This window comes from Oryx dammah, unplaced genomic scaffold (assembly GCF_014754425.2).
Source record: "Oryx dammah isolate SB20612 unplaced genomic scaffold, SCBI_Odam_1.1 HiC_scaffold_11, whole genome shotgun sequence".
In the NCBI taxonomy this organism is placed as follows: Eukaryota; Metazoa; Chordata; class Mammalia; order Artiodactyla; family Bovidae; genus Oryx; species Oryx dammah.
The window spans coordinates 34,215,237-34,233,555 of NW_024070195.1; the positions used below are offsets into that span (position 1 = coordinate 34,215,237).

General features: G+C 56.2%; 2 protein-coding genes across 3 annotated transcripts; one reads left to right on the forward strand and one right to left on the reverse strand.

The window, feature by feature from the left end:
* Nucleotides 1-622: 622 nt before the first annotated feature.
* On the forward strand, nucleotides 623-14,218 carry PEX6 (peroxisomal biogenesis factor 6). The gene is made up of 17 exons (XM_040249663.1): nucleotides 623-1,587; nucleotides 3,257-3,420; nucleotides 3,880-3,963; nucleotides 8,218-8,320; nucleotides 8,588-8,721; nucleotides 9,352-9,463; nucleotides 10,245-10,453; nucleotides 11,018-11,213; nucleotides 11,402-11,478; nucleotides 11,620-11,752; nucleotides 11,834-12,039; nucleotides 12,177-12,238; nucleotides 12,444-12,552; nucleotides 12,848-12,964; nucleotides 13,067-13,144; nucleotides 13,313-13,452; nucleotides 13,620-14,218. Exons 1-17 carry the CDS (start codon nucleotides 706-708, stop codon nucleotides 13,754-13,756), a joined length of 2,943 nt encoding a protein of 980 aa, XP_040105597.1. The 5' UTR covers nucleotides 623-705; the 3' UTR covers nucleotides 13,757-14,218.
* A 104-nt stretch (nucleotides 14,219-14,322) lies between these two features.
* On the reverse strand, nucleotides 14,323-17,939 carry GNMT (glycine N-methyltransferase). 2 transcript variants are annotated; one of them, XM_040249667.1, is made up of 7 exons: nucleotides 17,626-17,873; nucleotides 16,041-16,168; nucleotides 15,289-15,405; nucleotides 15,016-15,158; nucleotides 14,797-14,918; nucleotides 14,558-14,700; nucleotides 14,323-14,526 (listed from the first exon to the last, which is right to left on the reverse strand). In XM_040249667.1, the coding sequence occupies exons 1-7, from the start codon at nucleotides 17,829-17,831 to the stop codon at nucleotides 14,498-14,500; spliced, it is 888 nt and encodes a 295-aa protein (XP_040105601.1). In that variant the 5' UTR covers nucleotides 17,832-17,873; the 3' UTR covers nucleotides 14,323-14,497. The 2 variants fall into 2 exon arrangements, with proteins under 2 accessions (XP_040105601.1, XP_040105600.1); XM_040249666.1 differs by having other exon boundaries at nucleotides 14,323-14,700; nucleotides 17,626-17,939.
* Between the last annotated feature and the right edge of the window lie 380 nt (nucleotides 17,940-18,319).

Below are 18,319 nucleotides of genomic sequence, written 5' to 3' on the forward strand. Positions count from 1 at the left end.
GTTTTGGAGAGATGAGAAAGGGAAGCTGCTTTGTCTTTGTTTCAAGTTTGGTGGGAATAGAATGAACAGGACAATAAGCAGGACAAGAAACACTGGAACGTGGGTTTTGTGTAGAATGTGTTGGAACAGGTGTGGCAGCACCAAGCACTACAGGGCTACATGAATCATTTGCAGTAATTCAGCCAGCAGCCGCTCCACATCCAAATGCCTGTCTGAGACATAACCCTACCACTCCCTCCTGCAACCTTCCCACAAACCTCCAAACCTCAATGCCTATAGTTCCACGAGTGGACACCTTCCTAAACACTATACCCACAGCTCCCAGCAGTCGGCCAAGTTTGGTCCAGGGCACAATGATCGTTCACTGATCATTCAATAAATTGTTGAGGACATGCCCGTGGGGAGGTTAGTTGACAGACGTTACTCCCCAGGCAGGCGCGGAAGGTAAATCCCTGTACACACGTCTCACAGGCGGTGTGCATGGACTACCCGACCACAGTGACTGTGACTGCCACCGAGGCACCTTTCGGATCGATCCAAGGCGCAGCTCACCCTCCTGGAGCACGCCTTTGCACCCGCCGCCCCGCCCACTTCCCTAGGGCCGCCCCTGCCGGAAGCGGAAGCGGCGTGTGAGCCTCCTGGAAGTCTAGCTCTCAGGCTCAGGAAGGCGCCCTTCTTCGCTGTGCTCTTTGGTCTCCTGTCACCATGGCGTTGGCAGTCTTGCGAGTCCTGGAGCCCTTCCCGACCGAGACACCCCCTTTGGCGGTGCTGCTGCCGCCCGGGGGCCCGTGGCCTGCGGCAGGGCTGGGCCTAGTGCTGGCGCTGAGGCCTGCAGCGGAGAGCCCGGCAGGGCCGGCGCTGCTGGTGGCCGCCCTGGAGGGACCTGGCACGGACACCGAAGAGCAGGGCCCGGGGCCCCCGCAGCTGCTGGTTAGCCGCGCGCTGCTGCAGCTCCTGGCTCTGGGCTCCGGGGCGTGGGTGCGGGCGCGGCCGGTGCGGCGGCCCCCGTCGCTGGGTTGGGCGCTGCTTGGCACTTCATCTGGGTCCGGACTCGGACCGAGAGTCGGGCCGTTGCTGGTGAGGCGCGGAGAGACCCTGCCCGTGCCCGGACCGCGGGTGCTGGAGACGCGGCCGGCGTTGCAAGGGTTGCTGGGTCCAGGGACGCGGCTAGCTGTGACTGAGCTCCGTGGGCGGGCCAAACTGGGTCCAGAGGCTGAGAACAGCAGCCGGCTCCCTCTCCCGCCGGTGGTGTCCTCCTTCGCGGCCTCTGGCACAGTCCGGCGACTAAGGGGCGTTCTGGGAGGGACTGGAGATGCACTAGGGGTGAGCCGGAGCTGTCTCCGCAGCCTCGGCCTCTTCCAGGGCGAATGGGTGTGGGTTACCCGGGCTGGAGAGTCATCGAACACTTCTCAGCCACATCTGGCCACAGTCCAAGTCCTAGAGCCTCGCTGGAACCTCTCTGAAAGACTGGGACCCGGCTCTGGGCAGCCGGGAGAGCCTCTCGCTGACGGACTGGCCCTTGTGCCTGCCACTCTGGCTTTTAATCTCGGCTGTGATCCCCTGGACGTGGGAGAGCTCAAAATCCAGGTAGGATACAGGACTGAGATCAGGAATGCTTCCTCCTCTTTTTCTCTTCTTTGCCTTAACTGAATTGGAAGATGAGAGCTGTAAAATTTAGATCCTTTACTCCTTAGAGCTTGGACTTTTCTCTTAACACCTCTTAGCCTTATTTATCCATTCTCTACAATTAAAACATGTTGGTTCATGGGAAGGGCTTTCACTATTCAGGTGAAAGGTAAGAATTACAGCCAAATTACTGTATGTCTTAATCTACTAAATCTAGTCAGTTATTTGTTAAATAGTTGCAATGTATCCAGTATTGTGGGCTTCCCAAGTAGGCGGAAATCCACCTGCCAATGCAGGAGGCGTGAGTTTGATCCCTGGGTCAGGAAGATCCCTTGGAGGAGGAAATGTCTACCCACTCCAGTATTCTTGCTTGTAAAATCCAATGGACAGAGGAGCCTGGTGGAAGTTGGACATGACTGAGAAGGCGCACACACACATCCAGTATTGTATTGGGTAGTATGGAAAATCATACCCCCATCTTTTGCTCATGCTGTCCTTGACTTCAAGTTCCTTTCTATTCTGCTAACCTCCTCCTCCTTCAAGGCCCTTCTACAGATGCCACCTGCTTCTTAAAGCCTTGCAAAATCTCACACCACAAATTTAACATTACTTTTTCCTATAGCATTTCGTACCTTTCCAAGAGCTTTTATTTTATATTTTTGTTATGATCACATACTCTAATTCTCAATTGTATATTTGTCCTTGAAGGGATGGGCTTTTTATTATCCTTAGTGCTTGGTGTTTAATTTTAATATAGATTAAATACATCCAAGAGGAGTTTTTGCTTTCTACCTTTAAGGAACTTACTTCCAGAAGATAATTGTGTTCAAGGGGACAAATATAGTCTACTGTTTAATTAAGCACCTGGATGTATGATTTAGGCCTACACTGACCAGTACAAAAGCTGCTAGCCCCTGGGTGGTTCTTTAAATCAACTGAAAGTAAGTAAAGTAAAAAATTCAGTTATTTGATTGCTTTAGTCACGTGTTGAGTGTTCAGTAGCCACATGTAAATATAGAATTTTTCTATCACTGTAGAAAGTTATATTAGGTAATGCTGGCATAGCCAGTTAGTGCTGTGGAATGTCAAGAAGAGATAAAAGATGTGCATGAATGGGAGTCAGGTGTGGCTTTCCTTCTAAATGGAGGAAAAATACTGGAGCACTCAGACAGGAGCTCGTTCACCTGACCCCACCCTTTCGGCTTCAGTGTGATCATGTCCTTTACCTGGAGCCTGAATTCAGTGTCCTCACTAATGTCCAATTAATGTTCCCAGTGGCTGCCTGGTGTCACTCAAATGACTTGTGGGAGTTAAATGTCTTTACCATTTCACTGGCTCTGGGCCAGTATAAAGGTATCACAGAATGGTTATCATCACTGGTGAACTCTTTGGAGCTAGAGTCAGGAAAATCAGAGTCAGAAGTCTCTTCCGGGTGCCCATTAGAAGGAGAGTTTCTGTTTTCTAAGGAAGATATAGGTCTTCAGCTCTACTCTCTTAGGTCTCCCGTCTCACAACCCTTGTGGTTATGGGAAGGATAAAGGATGAAAGTAGAAGTGTTGGTTGCTAAGAGACTGGGCAGAGCCTGAGTCCTTGGGAGAAGGTTCTAAGGTGGTGGTTATTTCTCTCATAGAGGTATTTGGAGGGCTCCAGCACCCCTGAAGACAAAGGAAGCTGCTCAGTGCTGCCTGGGCCTCCGTTTGCCAAAGAGTTACACATCGAAATTGTGTCGTCTCCTCACTACAGCACTAATGGAAACTATGACCATGTCCTTTACCGGCACTTTCAGACACCCAGGTTAGCCACTTCCCCCTTGCAGGAGGGTAGCACACCACCCTCAATGAACTCCTCCTATCCCAGACCTGAGATTCAGATACCAGAAAGCCTCTGATTTTAAAAAGCCACAGTTTAAGGCAATACGTGGCTAGAAGCCTCCTGGTGTGTCAGATAGACAAGAGAAATCTGGGCCAGGAGGGTAAATCCAGACATTCTAGATTGAGAAACCACTTTGATTTGAGGAGGCCCCCCAAAAAGCCAGGATCCTGCTTTGCCCCTCTCTCTGCTCTCTGATCCCCTCTCTGCCGTATCCCAAAGCTCTTTCTAGGTCAGGCTTGTTCTCTGGACAACTGCTTGGGATCTCTGGGTGGGCAGTAGGCCCCCAAGAAGCAGTCTGCAGGTTGAGGGCATGTGGGGATATGTCAGGCGCCTGCTATTAACTCCCATTGTGAGCTGACCAGGGCTACCGCTGTGTTACAGGGCAGTCCAGGAAGGGGATGTCCTGTGTGTGCCAACAGTTGGGCAAGTAGAGATCCTGGAAGGAAGCCCAGAGAAACTGCCCAGGTATGGAGCTGCCTCCTCTCCTGCAGCTGGGATTCTTAACCTGCGAGCAGGAGTCCTCAAGTCGAATGGAATAATTCTGTGCATAAGAACATTTTGTTGTTGTCATGCATGATTTTGGGGAGAGAAGGTACCTACTCTCATGTTCTCAAATAGGCATGTGACTGAAAAGAGAATTAAGAGCCACTGCCTGCTGGCTTTGGGAGGTGTTTATCCTCAAGTTGATTGGTGGTCCTACGTATAGTAAAGCACTAAGAATGGTTCAGTGGCCTAGTCCAAGGTGGGATTCCTCACTTTCTTTTTTTGTTTTTTGGCTACACCTCGTGGCATGAGGAACTCCCCCAACCAGGAATTGAACTCACAGCCCCTGCAGTGGAAGCTCAGTTTTAACCACTGAATCTCCGGGGAAGTCCCCCCTGCTTTCCATTCTTTTTAAAATAATTTTTTGTTTGTGTATTTATTTTTTGGCTGTGCTAGGTCTTCATTACTGTGTGGACTTTTCTCGAGTTGCAGAAAGCGGGGGCCACTCTCAAGTGGTGCACTAACTTCTCATTACAGTGGCCTCTCTTGTTGGAGAGTACACGCTCTGGGGCATGTAGACTTCAGTAGTTGTGGCTCCCCAGCTCTGGAGCACGGGCTCAATAGTTGTGGCACACGGGCTTAGTTGCTCCACGGCATATGGGATCTTCCCTCACCAGGGATCAGATGTGTGTCTCCTGCATTGGCAGGTGGATTGTTTACTGCTGAGCCATCAGGGAAGCCCTGCTTTCCATTCTCAACCAGTGCTGTTTGGGTCACACCTCTCGTACACTGAGCCAGAGGAGCCCCAGTACCATCATGATTTCTGCTCTAATGGATGGAATGTGGACATGCTGCTTTGCAGTGTTGTCTCCCAAGACAGGAGAGGAAGGGATTTGCCCTTGAGAAACCTGCTGTCTTTCCTTATCCTCAACAGAGAGTGAGAAAGAGAGCGTAACTGAGCCAGGGACCTAAAACAAGGAGGCCAACCTTTCTCCTCCTCCTGTTGATTCTTACTGCAGAGACTGCATATGAAATGGTAAGGCAAGGACTTCCCGTGGTTAAGACTGCACTCCCGATGCAGGGGGAGAAGGTTCAATCCCTGATGGGGGAACTAAGATCCCACATACCACATGGCGCAGCCAAAAAAAATTCAGAATTCAGAGACTGCTTGGCTTTATGTGAAGGGGGAAAATGTATAGCTTCCTACCCCCTGATGGATTTCCTATAAGGATTTATTAGAAGAAGAAGACACTAACCCAACTTTCCAGGAAATCCCAGTGAAGTGGTGGGACCACCCTGCAGAAACTTGGGCACAAGAGCCATCATGCCCAGGGTCTCAGGCCGAGCCAGCCTGGGTCCTCTACTAAGAGAGCAGTGGCTTGTTTGGAGTACCTAATTCAGCTTTGGTCAACATTCAGAGCTTGGTTCTGGCCAGTGCTCAATCTCTCCAGTTTCAGGGCTGTGGTACCCAGAGGAGGGGCCTGTGATGCCATGTGTAATTCCATTTGGTGCTCCAGGGTGCTTCTTTGAGCTTTCCCATCAGATTTACAACTGGAGCCTGGTGGAGAATGCCCAGCTGCTCTCCATCACTTCCAACTTCTGTTGTCCATCTTGTGTGTGTGTGTGCTCAGTCGTGTCTGGCTCTTGGTGACCCGTGGACTGTAGCCCACCAGGCTCCTTTGTCCATGGAATTTTCCAGGCAAGAATACTGGAGTAGGTTGCCATTTCCTGCTCCAGTGGATTTCCTGACCCAAAGATTGAACCCGTGTCCCTTGTATCTCCTGCATTGGCAGGCGAATTCTTTACCACTCTGCCACCTGGGAAGTCCATCTTAAATAGAGCAACTGTCTGTGAGCTAGCTCTCTGCAGGAAAGCTGCAGAATGCCCACTTTTTGTACTTTGAAAGGAAAACAGGCACTCGACCCTCCTGAGACAGACCAGTAAGCCAGTCCTGTTCCTGGACCTCCACCATACCAGCACCTTGGAGGCCTGCCTCCCTCCTCTGGGTGCTGAGCATGTAGTTCTGAAACCTCTGGGTGGGTTTGGAAAAGTAGAGCCAGGTGGGCAGACGGGTCCAAGGACAGAGATGAGTGCTGTACCCCCTACTCCTTGGACTTGGTAAGAGGCTCCCTGGATGGAGGTTCGCCTGATCCCTGGCACGGAAGTCCACTGGCGGTGGTGCAGCTGGTCCACCTCCCACACCAGGCCAGGAGCAGGGATCGAGCTCCACTGTCTGCTGTCTGGCTCTCAGGAACGCAACCCCGTGTTCCCCAGCAGTGTCCAGATATGTTCCAGAGGTCTGGCCAACCTCAAAGAGGTGGCCCCATCCACTTTCCGTGGATGAAGAGTCGGGGCGGAGAGGAGCAGGGATTGTGAGGGGGAGAGGTGGGCGTGTCTCCCTGCCCCCTCCCTGCCCCAGGGCTCTTCCTCCTTGGATTCCCTTGGCTGCTAGATGCATCTGACTGAGGTGGTTCAGCTTGATCCAGAGTCTAGGTTGTAGACTCACCCATCACTTATTTATGGGCTTCCGTGGTGGCTCAAACAGTAAAGAATCTGCCTGCAATGTGGGAAAACTGGGTTCGATTCCTGGGTTGGGAAGATCCCTTGGAGATGGGAATGGCAACCCACTGCAGTATTGCTGCCTGGAGAATCCCATGGACAGAGGAGCCTGGCAAGATACAGTCCATGGGGTCCCAATGAGTCGGACATGCCTGAGCAACTAACACAACACTTATTTATAATGAATAGCAGTAGGACAGGGAATTACCTGGCAGTCCAGTGGTACAGACTCAGTGTTTTCATTGCCAGGGCTGGGTTCAATCCTTGGTTGGGGAACTAAAACGCCACCAACCGCACAGTGCAGCCGACCAAACAAACAGAAAAACCAGTGGGACAGCTTTCCTTATGTTCCAGCTCTTTCACAGCCTCTGGTGGTAGTCCCTAACCTAGTATGCCTCCCCTTCCACCTGAAGGCGTTCCCACCCCCACCCCTCTCTGCTGCCAGAGGGAGCAGCTGTGTGACTGTGGGATACTAAGCAAAGGAATTTGTACCCCAATTAGACCTGAAAGAGGTCCGGGCTCTGCCATTGCCGTGCTGCCTGAGGATTAAAGAGTAGTTCGTCTCTGTATCTGGAAAACTGGGCTAGTAATTGCTGTCTGCTACCCTCACCCCGCTGGTAGGCTGAGTAAGCCTAACTCACTCTTAGACTAGCCAGTGACTGCACAGCCCTGGTTATGGCTGGGAGCTTTTGAAAAATAAAAATGCCTGAGCCCCACCCCAGACCTATTAGAGCAGAATCAGGGTTAGGCTAGAGCCTCTGCAGTCTTTTTATTTTTTTCGCAAAGGAAGGAAAATGTTAATTGTAAAATTCAGATATGGAGAAGGCAGTGGCACCCCACTCCAGTACTTTTGCCTGGAAAATCCCATGGATGGAGGATATAATTCACATACCATAAAATTCACACTTTTAGAGTATATTAGTCAGTGGCTTTTAGTATATTCACAACGTTGTGCCATCAACATCACTAATTCCAAAACATTTTCCTCAGCCCAGAAAGAAACCCCCACCCACCAGCAGTCACTCCCGTTCCCTCCCTCCCTCAGCTTCTGGCAACCACTCCTCTACTGAATGGAATCACAGAATGTGAGAGATGGGTTTTTTTTGTATTTTTTTTTTTTTAAGTTTCACAGATAATTCTAATGTACAGCCAAAATAGAGAAACATTAATCACTAAATGTCATTATGAAGGAATCTGCTTGCAGTTAGATCTTGTGGGTGACTGAGGAAGAGCTGAAGGACTCTCTTTTGAGGTTTTAGGTGGCCTTGGCGGGTACATTTTTTTTCTGGTGGGTGCGTATTTGAGGGAGAGTCTGTGTTCTCAAGCTAATGAAGACGGTCCTGGTCACTGCTTGGTGCAGCAGTGGCTTCTCCCATCGGAGTGAGTAGGCAGGAGAAACACACCCCCAGGTGATGGTATGAGGGGTGCCAAGGACAGGCACAGCTCCTGGTCTTAAAACGTGTATGATCCTGTCAGAGAGAGAAGGAAAACCACCTGCTCTCCTTTACCGCCACGTCCCCCGCTTCCTCCGCACCTCTGCCACATCTGGGGGCATTTCTTTTCGCTGCTCTTCCGTTTGTCCCTGCATCGGACCTCTAATTGAGACAGCGCCTTGCCCTGAAGGAGGAGTGGATGTGAGCTCTGGATCTGGGGTTCATTGGGCCTCTTTCCCTGCAGGTGGCAAGAGATGTTTTTCAAAGTGAAGAAAACAGTTGGGGAGGCTCCAGACGGGCAAGCCAGAGCCTACTTAGCCGACACCGCCCATACCTCCTTGTACTTGGTGAGGCCCTGGCGGTGGGGGTTGACCTGGGGAAAGGAGCAGAAAGAACTTCTATAGAACAGACTGGTGGCTGCCAAGGGGGAAGGAGTTGGGGAAGGCATGGAGTGGGAGTTCCGGATTAGTAGATTGCAGACTTTTATATCCGTGTTTAACTGAATCACTATGCCTTATGGTGGAAAATAACACCACATTGTAAATCAACCATACTTCAATAAAGTAAATTAAAAAGAACTTCTAGAAACTAAAGCTTCCTCCCACCTTTCACAGGTGGGTTCTACCCTGAGCCTGGTTCCAAGGCTTCCTTCAGGGGACTCCACTCCGTGGAGCAGCTTGTCTCCTCCAGGCCTGGAGGCCTTGGTGACCGAGCTCTGTGCCGTCCTGAAGCCTCACCTCCAGCCAGGGTGAGTGAGGAGGCTGCAGCCTTGGTGTGAGAGAAGGCTGCCTGGAGCATCCCTGGAGGAGCAGCAGGCCAGACAAGCAGTGCCTGATGCCCTGGCCGTGGTGGGATTGGGTGGGCCTTCCTCCAACCATCGGGCCCAGGCCCCTAGCCCATGTCCCATCCGTAAGCAAATTCCCAGACTTCTTTTCGGGAGTAACCTCTGCCCTCCAAGGTCAGCTGTGAAGGGAGACTCTCCTCCGGGGTCATTTGTCTCTGAGGCTGCCCTTCCCTTGGGGAGCCCGCTAGTCATTCCAACCTTCACCACCTGGGCCCTTAGAGACAAGGTCCTCGTACCACTGGCCCGTGTGTAGCCACAGACCCCTCCCTAATTCCCTCCAAACAATCCAAACCAGACAGAACACCCAAGGTTTCACTGATGACAAAAAGAAGTTAATCCCCTGGATATGCCCCAGGGCCCTGCCAGAATTCCACTGATAGTATGGGAAATACGGCCTCACTGTGTGGTGGTGACCCTGGCAGGGAGGGGTGCCTCAAGGAGAGTGTCTGCTTTCTGGATCTGAGGGGGCCTGTGTCACTGGGAACTCCCTTCTGGGCAAGATAGAGAAAGCAAATGTCTGTTCTCTGGTTGCAGGGGTGCCCTGCTGACAGGGACTGGCAGTGTCCTTCTACGGGGCCCCCCGGGTAGTGGGAAGACCACCGCAGTTGCCGCCGCCTGCAGCCGCCTTGGGCTCCACTTATTGAAGGTGAGGGTCCCTGGAGAGCAGACCCCCAACTCCATCTCCTCCGCGGCCCAGATTCTCCCTCTCCGCTCTGACCACCGGGCCCACTGGGCCAGTGGATCAGGCATAGTCCCGTGATGCTGAGCTACCGAGAGATGTTCTCAAGAAGGAAGACACTCCAGGACTTCCTTGGTGGTCCAGTGGTTAAGAATCTGTCTGCCAGTGAAGGGGACACAGGTTTGATCCCCGATCCAGGAAGATCCCACGTGCTGCAGAGCAACTAAGCCCATGCACCACACTACCTAAACCCACATACCCTAGAGCCCATGCTCTGCAACAGAAGAAGCCACCACAATGAGTAGCCCCCACTCAGTGCAAAGAAAGCCCATACACAGCAAGGAAGATCCAGTGCAGCCAAAAATAAAATTAATTATTTTAAAAAGAGGATACTGGGACTTCCCTGGTGGTCCAGTGGCTAAGACTCAGCTCCCAATGCAGAGGGGCCTGGGTTCAATCCCTGGTCAGGAAACTAGATCCCACATGCTGTGACTAAAACCTGGCACAGTCAAATAAATAAATTTATAAATAAATAAAAAGAGGATACTGCCAAGGTTTTGGTGGGCAGTCCAGGGAATGTGGTTAGGGAAAAGAAGAGTTAGGGCTTGGCCAGTGTTCCCTTCCTCTCCCATCCCCACCCTCCAAAAAGACGGCTTGCCCCTTCTGAGCCCTCCCCTGCCCCGCTCTCCTGCCCTGGTTGTGCCTGCCCCTTCCCTTACTCACAGGCCCGTCGGGACCCCCTCGCCAGGTGCCCTGCTCCAGCCTCTGTGCAGACAGTAGCGCCGCTGTGGAGACAAAGCTGCAGGCCGCTTTCTCCCGGGCCCAGCGCTGCCGGCCTGTGGTTCTTTTGCTGACGGCCGTGGACCTGCTGGGCCGGGACCGTGATGGACTGGGCGAGGACTCCCGGGTGGTGGCCACGCTGCGGCACCTCCTCCTGGATGAAGACCCGCTCGCCAGGTAGCATCCAGTGCTGAGCGGGGAAAGTAGTGGGGCCAGCCCTCTCTCCCCCACCCCCTCAGTGGCTTTCAGACATCCCACCTGGCTACTCTCCAGGCAGCCCTGAGCTGAGGGGGTGGGGGTGCCCACAGGGAGGAGGGTGCGGGCCCTATTTCTTGTATGTGCTTAGTCGCTCAATCGTGTCCAACTCCGCGACCCCATAGACTGTAGCCCACCAGGCTCCTCTGTCTGTGGGATTTGCCAGGCAAGAATACTGGAGTGGGTTGCCATTCCCTTCTCCAGGGGATCTTCCCAACCCAGGGACTGCACCTGGGTCTCTTGCATTGTAGGCAGATTCTTTACTGACTGAGCCATGGGCCGTTTCTTGGGGAATGCTAAAGCACAGCCTCTGCCCTCACTGAGCTCCCTGTGTATGGAGGGATGCCCCATCTGGGAAGCTTTGGGGCTCCTATCTCCCTCTCCCATCCCGGCCCCGCAGCTACCCTCCTGCACCAGCCTCAGGACGAGCCTGCACTCGGGCTGCTTGCCACCTTCCCACCCTCAGTACCCCCGCCCCGTCCACAGCTGCCCTCCCCTGATGGTCGTGGCCACCACCAGCCGGGCCCAGGACCTGCCCACGGACGTGCAGACGGCATTTCCTCACGAGCTGGAGGTGCCCGTGCTGGCGGAGGCGCAGCGGCTCAGCGTCCTCCGGGCTCTCACTGCCCACCTCCCCCTGGGCCAAGAGGTGAACTTGGCGCAGCTGGCACGGCGGTGTGCGGTGAGTGCCCAGCAGGGCGCCAGCCTCCTCGCATGCTCTGGTGGGGGGCAGTCTTGCTGCACAGTGAGGGTGGAGAACCCGAGGCCTCAGTGCTGGGCCTGTGCACCAGCCAGGGGACTGCCCCTCCCTCCCCGCACAGGGGCCTGCCTGCTGTGCCTGCTCACGTGTCCTCTCCTGTGCTTCCCCAGGGCTTTGTGGTGGGGGATCTCTACGCCCTTTTGACCCACAGCAGCCGGGCAGCCTGCACCAGGATCAAGAACTCAGGGTAAGGAAGCTGGGCGTGGGAGGGGCAAGAGGCAGTCTGGGCGGGCAGGGGGTGGAGAGGAAGGGAGGAAGGTGAGGGCCCCAGTGGGAGGGAGGCCTCAGGGCTGGTCCTCCACAGGCCTCCCTGGGTTTCTCTTTGCAGCTGGGCCGGCGGCTTGAGTGAGGAGGATGAGGGGGAGCTGTGTGCGGCGGGCTTCCCTCTCCTGGCTGAGGACTTCGGGCAGGCCCTGGAGCAGCTGCAGGCTGCTCACTCCCAAGCCATCGGAGCCCCCAGGGTAGACACTCGAGGCCCATGGGGGTGGGACTGGAGCGCCCTGCACCAGCCGGTGTCCACTCACACCCTTCCCGTCTCGTAGATCCCCTCAGTGTCCTGGCACGACGTGGGCGGGCTGCAGGAGGTGAAGAAGGAGATTCTGGAGACGATTCAGCTTCCTCTGGAGCACCCTGAGCTGCTCAGCCTAGGCCTGAGGCGCTCCGGCCTTCTGCTTCACGGGCCCCCTGGCACGGGCAAGACCCTCCTGGCCAAGGCGGTGGCCACGGAGTGCAGCCTCACCTTCCTCAGGTCGTGACCGGGCCTGGCCGGGAGGGCAGGTGGACTGGAGGCTGCGGCTGGCTGGGGAGCAGGAGGGGGTGGCCAGGAGGTCAGCTGTGTGTTTCTGTGTCTTGAGGAGTCTGACCCTCTCCTATCACCTCCCTCAGCGTGAAAGGGCCCGAGCTCATCAACATGTACGTGGGCCAAAGCGAGGAGAATGTACGAGAAGGTGAGTGAGTGGAGGCGGAGGGAGAGCCCTCAGGCTGCTGGCCGTCACCGCTAGTCTTCCTCTCCCCAGGTCAGGTTCCTGCCTGGAGGGGCCTTTACCTGAAGTGCTAGTGATCAGCTGTCAACCTGGGTTGCCCTCCCCATCTCCTGACATCTAACCCCCACCCTGCCGGGCTTCCCCGTCCTACGGGCCCCTCTCTCCTCAGTGTTTGCCCGGGCCAGGGCAGCAGCCCCCTGCATCATCTTCTTTGATGAACTGGACTCCTTGGCCCCAAATCGGGGGCGAAGTGGAGACTCTGGAGGTGTGATGGACAGGTGAGGGTCTGAGCCAAGATTCTGGGGTCCAAGACGGAGGGGTGTGAGACGGGTTGTACTAGTCTTTGCTGCCCAAAGGGTTCCTGCCCTTCTGGTTCTGTGATCATGTAGCAGAAGCTAAAAGGGGCCATGGAATTGGGTGTGGGGCTTTGAAGAGACGGGAGCCATGGTGGGAGGGTCCACAGGGCATGACCAGCCAGGGGGCCCTGCGGAGACAGCACGCAGAGGGGCACCCCGTGGAGGCGAGAGAGTGAGGATGCACCGCGCACTCTCATTTTCATTCCCTCCTTCGCAGGGTGGTGTCTCAGCTCCTGGCTGAGCTAGACGGGCTTCACAGCACCCAGGATGTGTTTGTGATCGGAGCCACCAACAGACCAGACCTGCTGGACCCTGCCCTCCTGCGGCCCGGCAGGTGTACACCCCGTCCCTCTCACCTCCACCACGCCCCTCAACTCTTATCTGTGCCTCTCCACCCTCATGCTGAGCTCCCTGACACCCACCTATCTCCCTAAAGGTTTGACAAGCTGGTGTTTGTGGGGGTGAATGAGGACCGTGCCTCCCAGCTCCGTGTTCTGAGTGCCATCACACGCAAGTACGCCCCATTAGAGGGAGGACCCCCCCCGCACCGCCCTCGCCCCAGGGGCTTGGGCCTTGGGATGGCTAGGAGATGAGTGCAAAGTCCACAATAAGCTGGTCAGGAATGCCTTCCAATGGAGTCGGGGAAGCTAGTAAGACTCTCTTTCCTGTGCCCCTACAACAGGTTCAGGCTGGAGCCCTCTGTGAGCCTGGTGGACGTCCTAGACCACTGCCCACCCCAGCTGACGGGCGCAGACCTCTACTCCCTGTGCTCCGATGCCATGACGGCTGCCCTCAAACGCCGAGTTCGGGACCTGGAGGAAGGTGAGCCGCTCCCCTGGCCCAGAGGTCCACCAGAAACTAGTGGGCACCAGGCCTGGTTCTGGACTTCAGAGGAGGGTCTGTTGACCCCCTGGGGGCCTCCAGGCAAGAAGGTGCCTACCCGGGGCGCTGCTCAGGCAGACACCACAGCCTCCTCTTGTCACCCCTAGGCCTGGAGCCCGGGAGCTCGGCCCTGCTGCTCACCATGGAGGACCTGCTGCAGGCCGCGGCCCGGCTGCAGCCTTCGGTCAGCGAGCATGAGCTGCTCCGGTACAAGCGCATCCAACGCAAGTTTGCTGCCTGCTAGGAGCCCCCTGCTGTCTGGGACCTGCCCACAGGGGCTCACGGAGACCTGAGAGACCAAAAGCCACTGTCCGCCCACCTCCGGGCAACCCCCTGGGTGCTAAGTGCCATCAGGAGCCCCAGGAGAGCTCAGGACACACCCTCTTTGGACCTGTCCGCCTTCCAGGCCAGCTCCAGCCCTCAGGCCCCTCTGCTCAGGAGGAGGGGTCTGGTCCGGTGGGAAGCATGGAAGTCACTCAGTTGTGTCTGACTCTGCGACCCCATGGACTGTAGCCTGCTGGGCTCCTCTGTGCATTTAATTCTCCAGGCAAGAATACTGGAGTGGGTAGCCGTTCCCTCCTCCAGGGGATCTTCCCAACCCAGGGATCAAAACCCAAATCTCCCGCATTGTAGGCGGATTCTTCACCATCTGAGCCATCAGGGAAGCCCCGTCTGGGGCTGAAAATAAAGTGTATGCTGCCCCCTGCTGGAGTTGCGGTCTGAAAGGTTGGTGTAGGGACGAGCAGGGCTGCGGAGGCGCAAACCCCCAGAGCCTCATCCTTCTGACATGAATACAAGGGAAACAGGACCTGAAAAGGCACAGACTGTATTTTCAGCCTTCCGTCCTCCTGAGCGCAGCGGAAGGCTGCCCCTCCCCACACTCCCAGGATCCGCACTGAGGGGCCGCACTGTGGAGCCACCGGTCCCCTCCTCCCCAGGCGGAGCCTGGCAGCGCTGGGGCAGAGGGTGGGAGCCAAGGCCTCGCTCAGGCCATCTTCTTGAGCACGTGGATGAGCTCAGGCTGTCTTCTTGAGCACGTGGATGAAATAGCAAGGAACGTAGGCCTGGCCCGGCTTGTAAGGTTTGAAGTCGCCCAGGACGCTGTGCTGGCACTTGCCCCCGAAGGCTGTTTGAAGCAACTCCGTAAAGGATGCCAGGCAGTGAGGGTAGTAGGAGAGCCGGAACTTACTGCAGCAGAGCCCCGGACCCGCCGTGAGGACTAGTGGTCTTGGCACCCTCCCCCACGCCCAGCCCAGCCCAGCCCCCGCCTCGCCAAGTCAGTACCTCAAGCCAGGAGAGCCGCTCTGGCCAGCCCCCGGCACCTGCACCGTGTAATCCAGAGTCACCATGTGGGCCTTGTTGTTCACGGTCAGCACGGACGTGGTGATGTCCTTGGTCAGGTCACTCTGCAGGCAGGGTGTGTCAACCTCTGCAACTACCATGAGGCCAGGACCCCAGGACCACTGCTCCCGCCCTGGGCCTGCCCTCCCCAGAGGGACCCACCTTGTAGTAGATGTTTTTTCCTGGGGGAGCGCACCCCGTGTGGAGGATGTGGTCGTAGTTGCGATGATCAATGACCAGCACACCCCCCGACCGCACCATGCTTGCGATGTTCCTCAGGGCCAGCCGGTGCTCACTCTGGTCTCCTGAACCAGGCCGGGACAGAGAGGCTGCGTCTGCTCAGGGCCCCCAGCGCCAGTCTCCGTCCCGTCTTTCTCCTCTGGAAAGGGTATAGTTCAAGGCAGGTTCCACTCCCCAGGCCACACCCTCTCTCACCTTTGCAGTCTGGCAAGTGGGCAAAACTGTTTCCAAGGCAGATGACAGCATCAAAGCCACCCCCTGGTGGTTGGGGCACGTCTTTGTCCAGAGTCATCCAGTTAGCTTCTTCAATGACTGGGGGCCAGGGAGGGGAAGAGGGATCAGGGTGGCACCCACCTCCATCAAGGGCAGTCCTGCCTCAGTTTCCCCTTCAAGACACACATAGGGACTCCCCATCCAGTCAGGGGAGGGCATCATTATGGACATGGAGGGTGAAGGGGACCAGGGGCCCGGGGAGGAGGAAACCATGGTTGGGAAGGAGGGCTCTGTGTTTATGGGTTTTTATTTGGGGGCACAGGACACTGCCCACCGACCAGGACAAGCCCCCTGTCTAAGATGGGCTTCCCTGGTGGCTCAGTCAGTAAAAAAATCTGCCAGCAATGTGGGAGCCCTGGGTCCGATCCCAGGGTTGGCAAGATCCCCTGGAGAAGGGAACGGCTACCCACTCCAGTATTCCGGCCTGGAGAATTCCATGAACTGTATAGTCCGTGGGGTCGCAAACAGTCAAACACGACTGAGTGACTTTCACAGGACAGTGTAAACATAATTAAAACCAGCTCCTCATTCTCAGTCCCTCATTCTGGGGTGGAAGCCTCCCTTTTCAGGGAAATGACAGTGATCTCCTCCTTTGAGGAAAACAGCTCCCCACCACAACTGATAAAGGAGCCCAGGGTAGAGAGAACTGAGGGCACCTGGCCAGACCCACGCACCCCACTTGTCAAAGGCAGGGTCGTGCCTCCGGTTCCAGCGCTCCTTGAGAGCATACTTCAGCATCTTGTCACTGGCATCCACGCTTGTCACGTTGAAACCCTCTTCCACCAGCATGATGGAGTCCACCCTGGCAGGACCAGGAATGACAGTCAGAGAGGGGCAGTCAGGGAGGCCTGGAGAGGCAAAGAGGAGGCCCTGTGCTTGAACACTCCTGTCTCCTCCACTCTTCAGAGTCCATCCCTCTGGTTCCTGTCCCCAGGCTCTCTCCGATGACCTCAAGTGACCTGGCAAATCTGTTTCTTATCACCCGGTGGTAATTTTTCTATTTTGTTTCTCAGCACCAAGTCAGGTATTGTACAAATGGGCGTTAATCCTTATGGCAAGCCAGGGACTTCCCTGGTGCTTCAGTGGCTAAGACTCTGCACTCCCAATGCAGGGGGCCCAGGTTGGATCCCTGGTAGGGAAACTAAGATCCCACATACTGCAGCAAAAGAAGTCTGTGCCCCACAATAAAGACTCGGTACAGCAAAAATAAGTAATTAAAACTCACGGCAATCCAGTAAGGTAGGTGGTGGTATCCCTATTTGAGAGGTGGGGCAAACTGAAGCTCCTGCAAGTCAAGTAACTTGAGCACAGGAGGTAGTGTGGCATAGTGGGTTTTTTTCTTTTTGTTTTTGGCAGTCCCATGAGGCTTGCAGGATCTCAGTTCTCCCACCAGGTATTGAACCTGGGGCCGTGGGCAGTGAAACCTCAGAATCCTAACCACTAGACCACCAGGGAACTGCCAGATGGTGGTTCAGAGCACAAGCCAGACCTTAACCAACCTGGGTCCACATCTCTGTTCCACCTTTACCTCTCTAAGGCCAAATTTCTGCAACCATAAATAGCCATCACTACTCTTGCAGCTCAGTCGGTAAAGAATCTGCCTGCAGTGCAGGAGACCTGGGTTCATTCCCTGAGCTGGGAAGATTCCCTGGAGAAGGAAATGGCAACCCACTTCAGCATCCTTGGCCTGGAAAATCTCATGGACAGAGGAGCCTGGTGGGCTGCAGTCCATGGGGTCGCAAAGAGTCGGGCACGACTGAGCGACTAACACACACACACACTTACCTCATGAGGTTTTGTAAGGATTTTAAAACCTGGTGTGTCAGAAACACCTGGCACAATGCTTTGGCAGAGGCACATCACGCTGAACAAGTGTTAAGTGTGAACGCTGCCGCTGGAGCGGGATTCGATCTTATGTGAGGCTAGCCCCAAAACCCGGGCCTTGGGCCGCCGCCCTGGCGAACCCGCCCTCCCCATCCGCTGTGCCCACACCCTCGCTCTCATCCTGGGTCTCCTCGGCCCCGTCCTGCCCGTTCTGCCTGGGCAAACACACATTCCCCGCCCTGGCGTCGCGCCCCAGCCCCGGCTCCCGGGTCGGCGGAGGAGGCTGCCCCGACGTGCCCGCCCGTGGTCCACAGCCCGGCTGCCCGGGCCAAGCCGACCCCATCCGCTCGGTGCCCTGGTCTCCGGCTCACCCGGGTCCCCTGCTCGCCCCCAGCTCGTGCTCACTGCTTTCCCCGGGCCCCCTCCCGCGCTCACCCGGTGCCGCAGGCCACGTCGAGCACCCGCTGGCAGCCGTGCTGGCGCAGCAGCCCCAGCAGCCAGGCCTTGTACTCCGCGGTGCGGCTGCTGGTGTCCCCGATGTAGAGCTGCCACACGCGCGCCGCCTCTCCGTCCGCGTACTGGTCCGGGAGCCCTTCAGCCGCCACCCCCAGGGAGCGGGTCCGGTACACGTTATCCACCATCCTACGACGCGCCTGGCCCCGCCGCCGCGGCCCCCCGGCTCCGGCTCCGCATTTATAATGCAGCCCCTGCCAGAGCGCCGGCCGCCCTACCTGCCCAATGGCAGGTGAGCGCGCGGGCACGCCCCTGCCGGCTCCCGGCCCGGGGCCGCCGGGAGGGCGCGGCCTGGCAATCCTGGACTGGCCCTACCTGCCTGCCAGAAGATCCGGCCCTCCGGACCATCCCTCGGCGGGAAAGGACCCTCCCAAGGCCCCGGCCCACTCAACCCAAGTCGCTGGAGGGCCAGGGAAGCGGGGCAGGAGAAGGGCAGCAGTGAGAATGCCCGCTCCACCCCCGCCCCAGGCTGGAAAGAAATTTGAGTCCGCAGAGATGAGCGCCCAGGGCTGAACCGTTCGTAGCAGGGCGGGAGAAAGGTATTAGCATATCTAAAGAAGGACTGTCCAGCTGAATGAGGGCCTAGTCAGCTAGGGAAGGAAGGAAGGGGGATAAT

Bases quoted from the DNA above. Each gene is read 5' to 3' on its own strand.
- GNMT (XM_040249666.1), bottom strand. From the start codon at position 17,831: ATGGTGGATAACGTGTACCGGACCCGCTCCCTGGGGGTGGCGGCTGAA. The intron at 16,169-17,625 runs GTGAGCGCGGGA...TGGTCCTGCCAG, and splicing joins GACGTGGCCTGCGGCACCGG to GGTGGACTCCATCATGCTGG. The intron at 15,159-15,288 runs GTGAGAGAGGGT...GGCCTGGTTCAG, and splicing joins CCACTTGCCAGACTGCAAAG to GAGACCAGAGTGAGCACCGG.
- PEX6 (XM_040249663.1), top strand. From the start codon at position 706: ATGGCGTTGGCAGTCTTGCGAGTCCTGGAGCCCTTCCCGACCGAGACA. The intron at 10,454-11,017 runs GTAGCATCCAGT...CCCCGTCCACAG, and splicing joins GATGAAGACCCGCTCGCCAG to CTGCCCTCCCCTGATGGTCG. The intron at 11,214-11,401 runs GTGAGTGCCCAG...GTGCTTCCCCAG, and splicing joins AGCTGGCACGGCGGTGTGCG to GGCTTTGTGGTGGGGGATCT.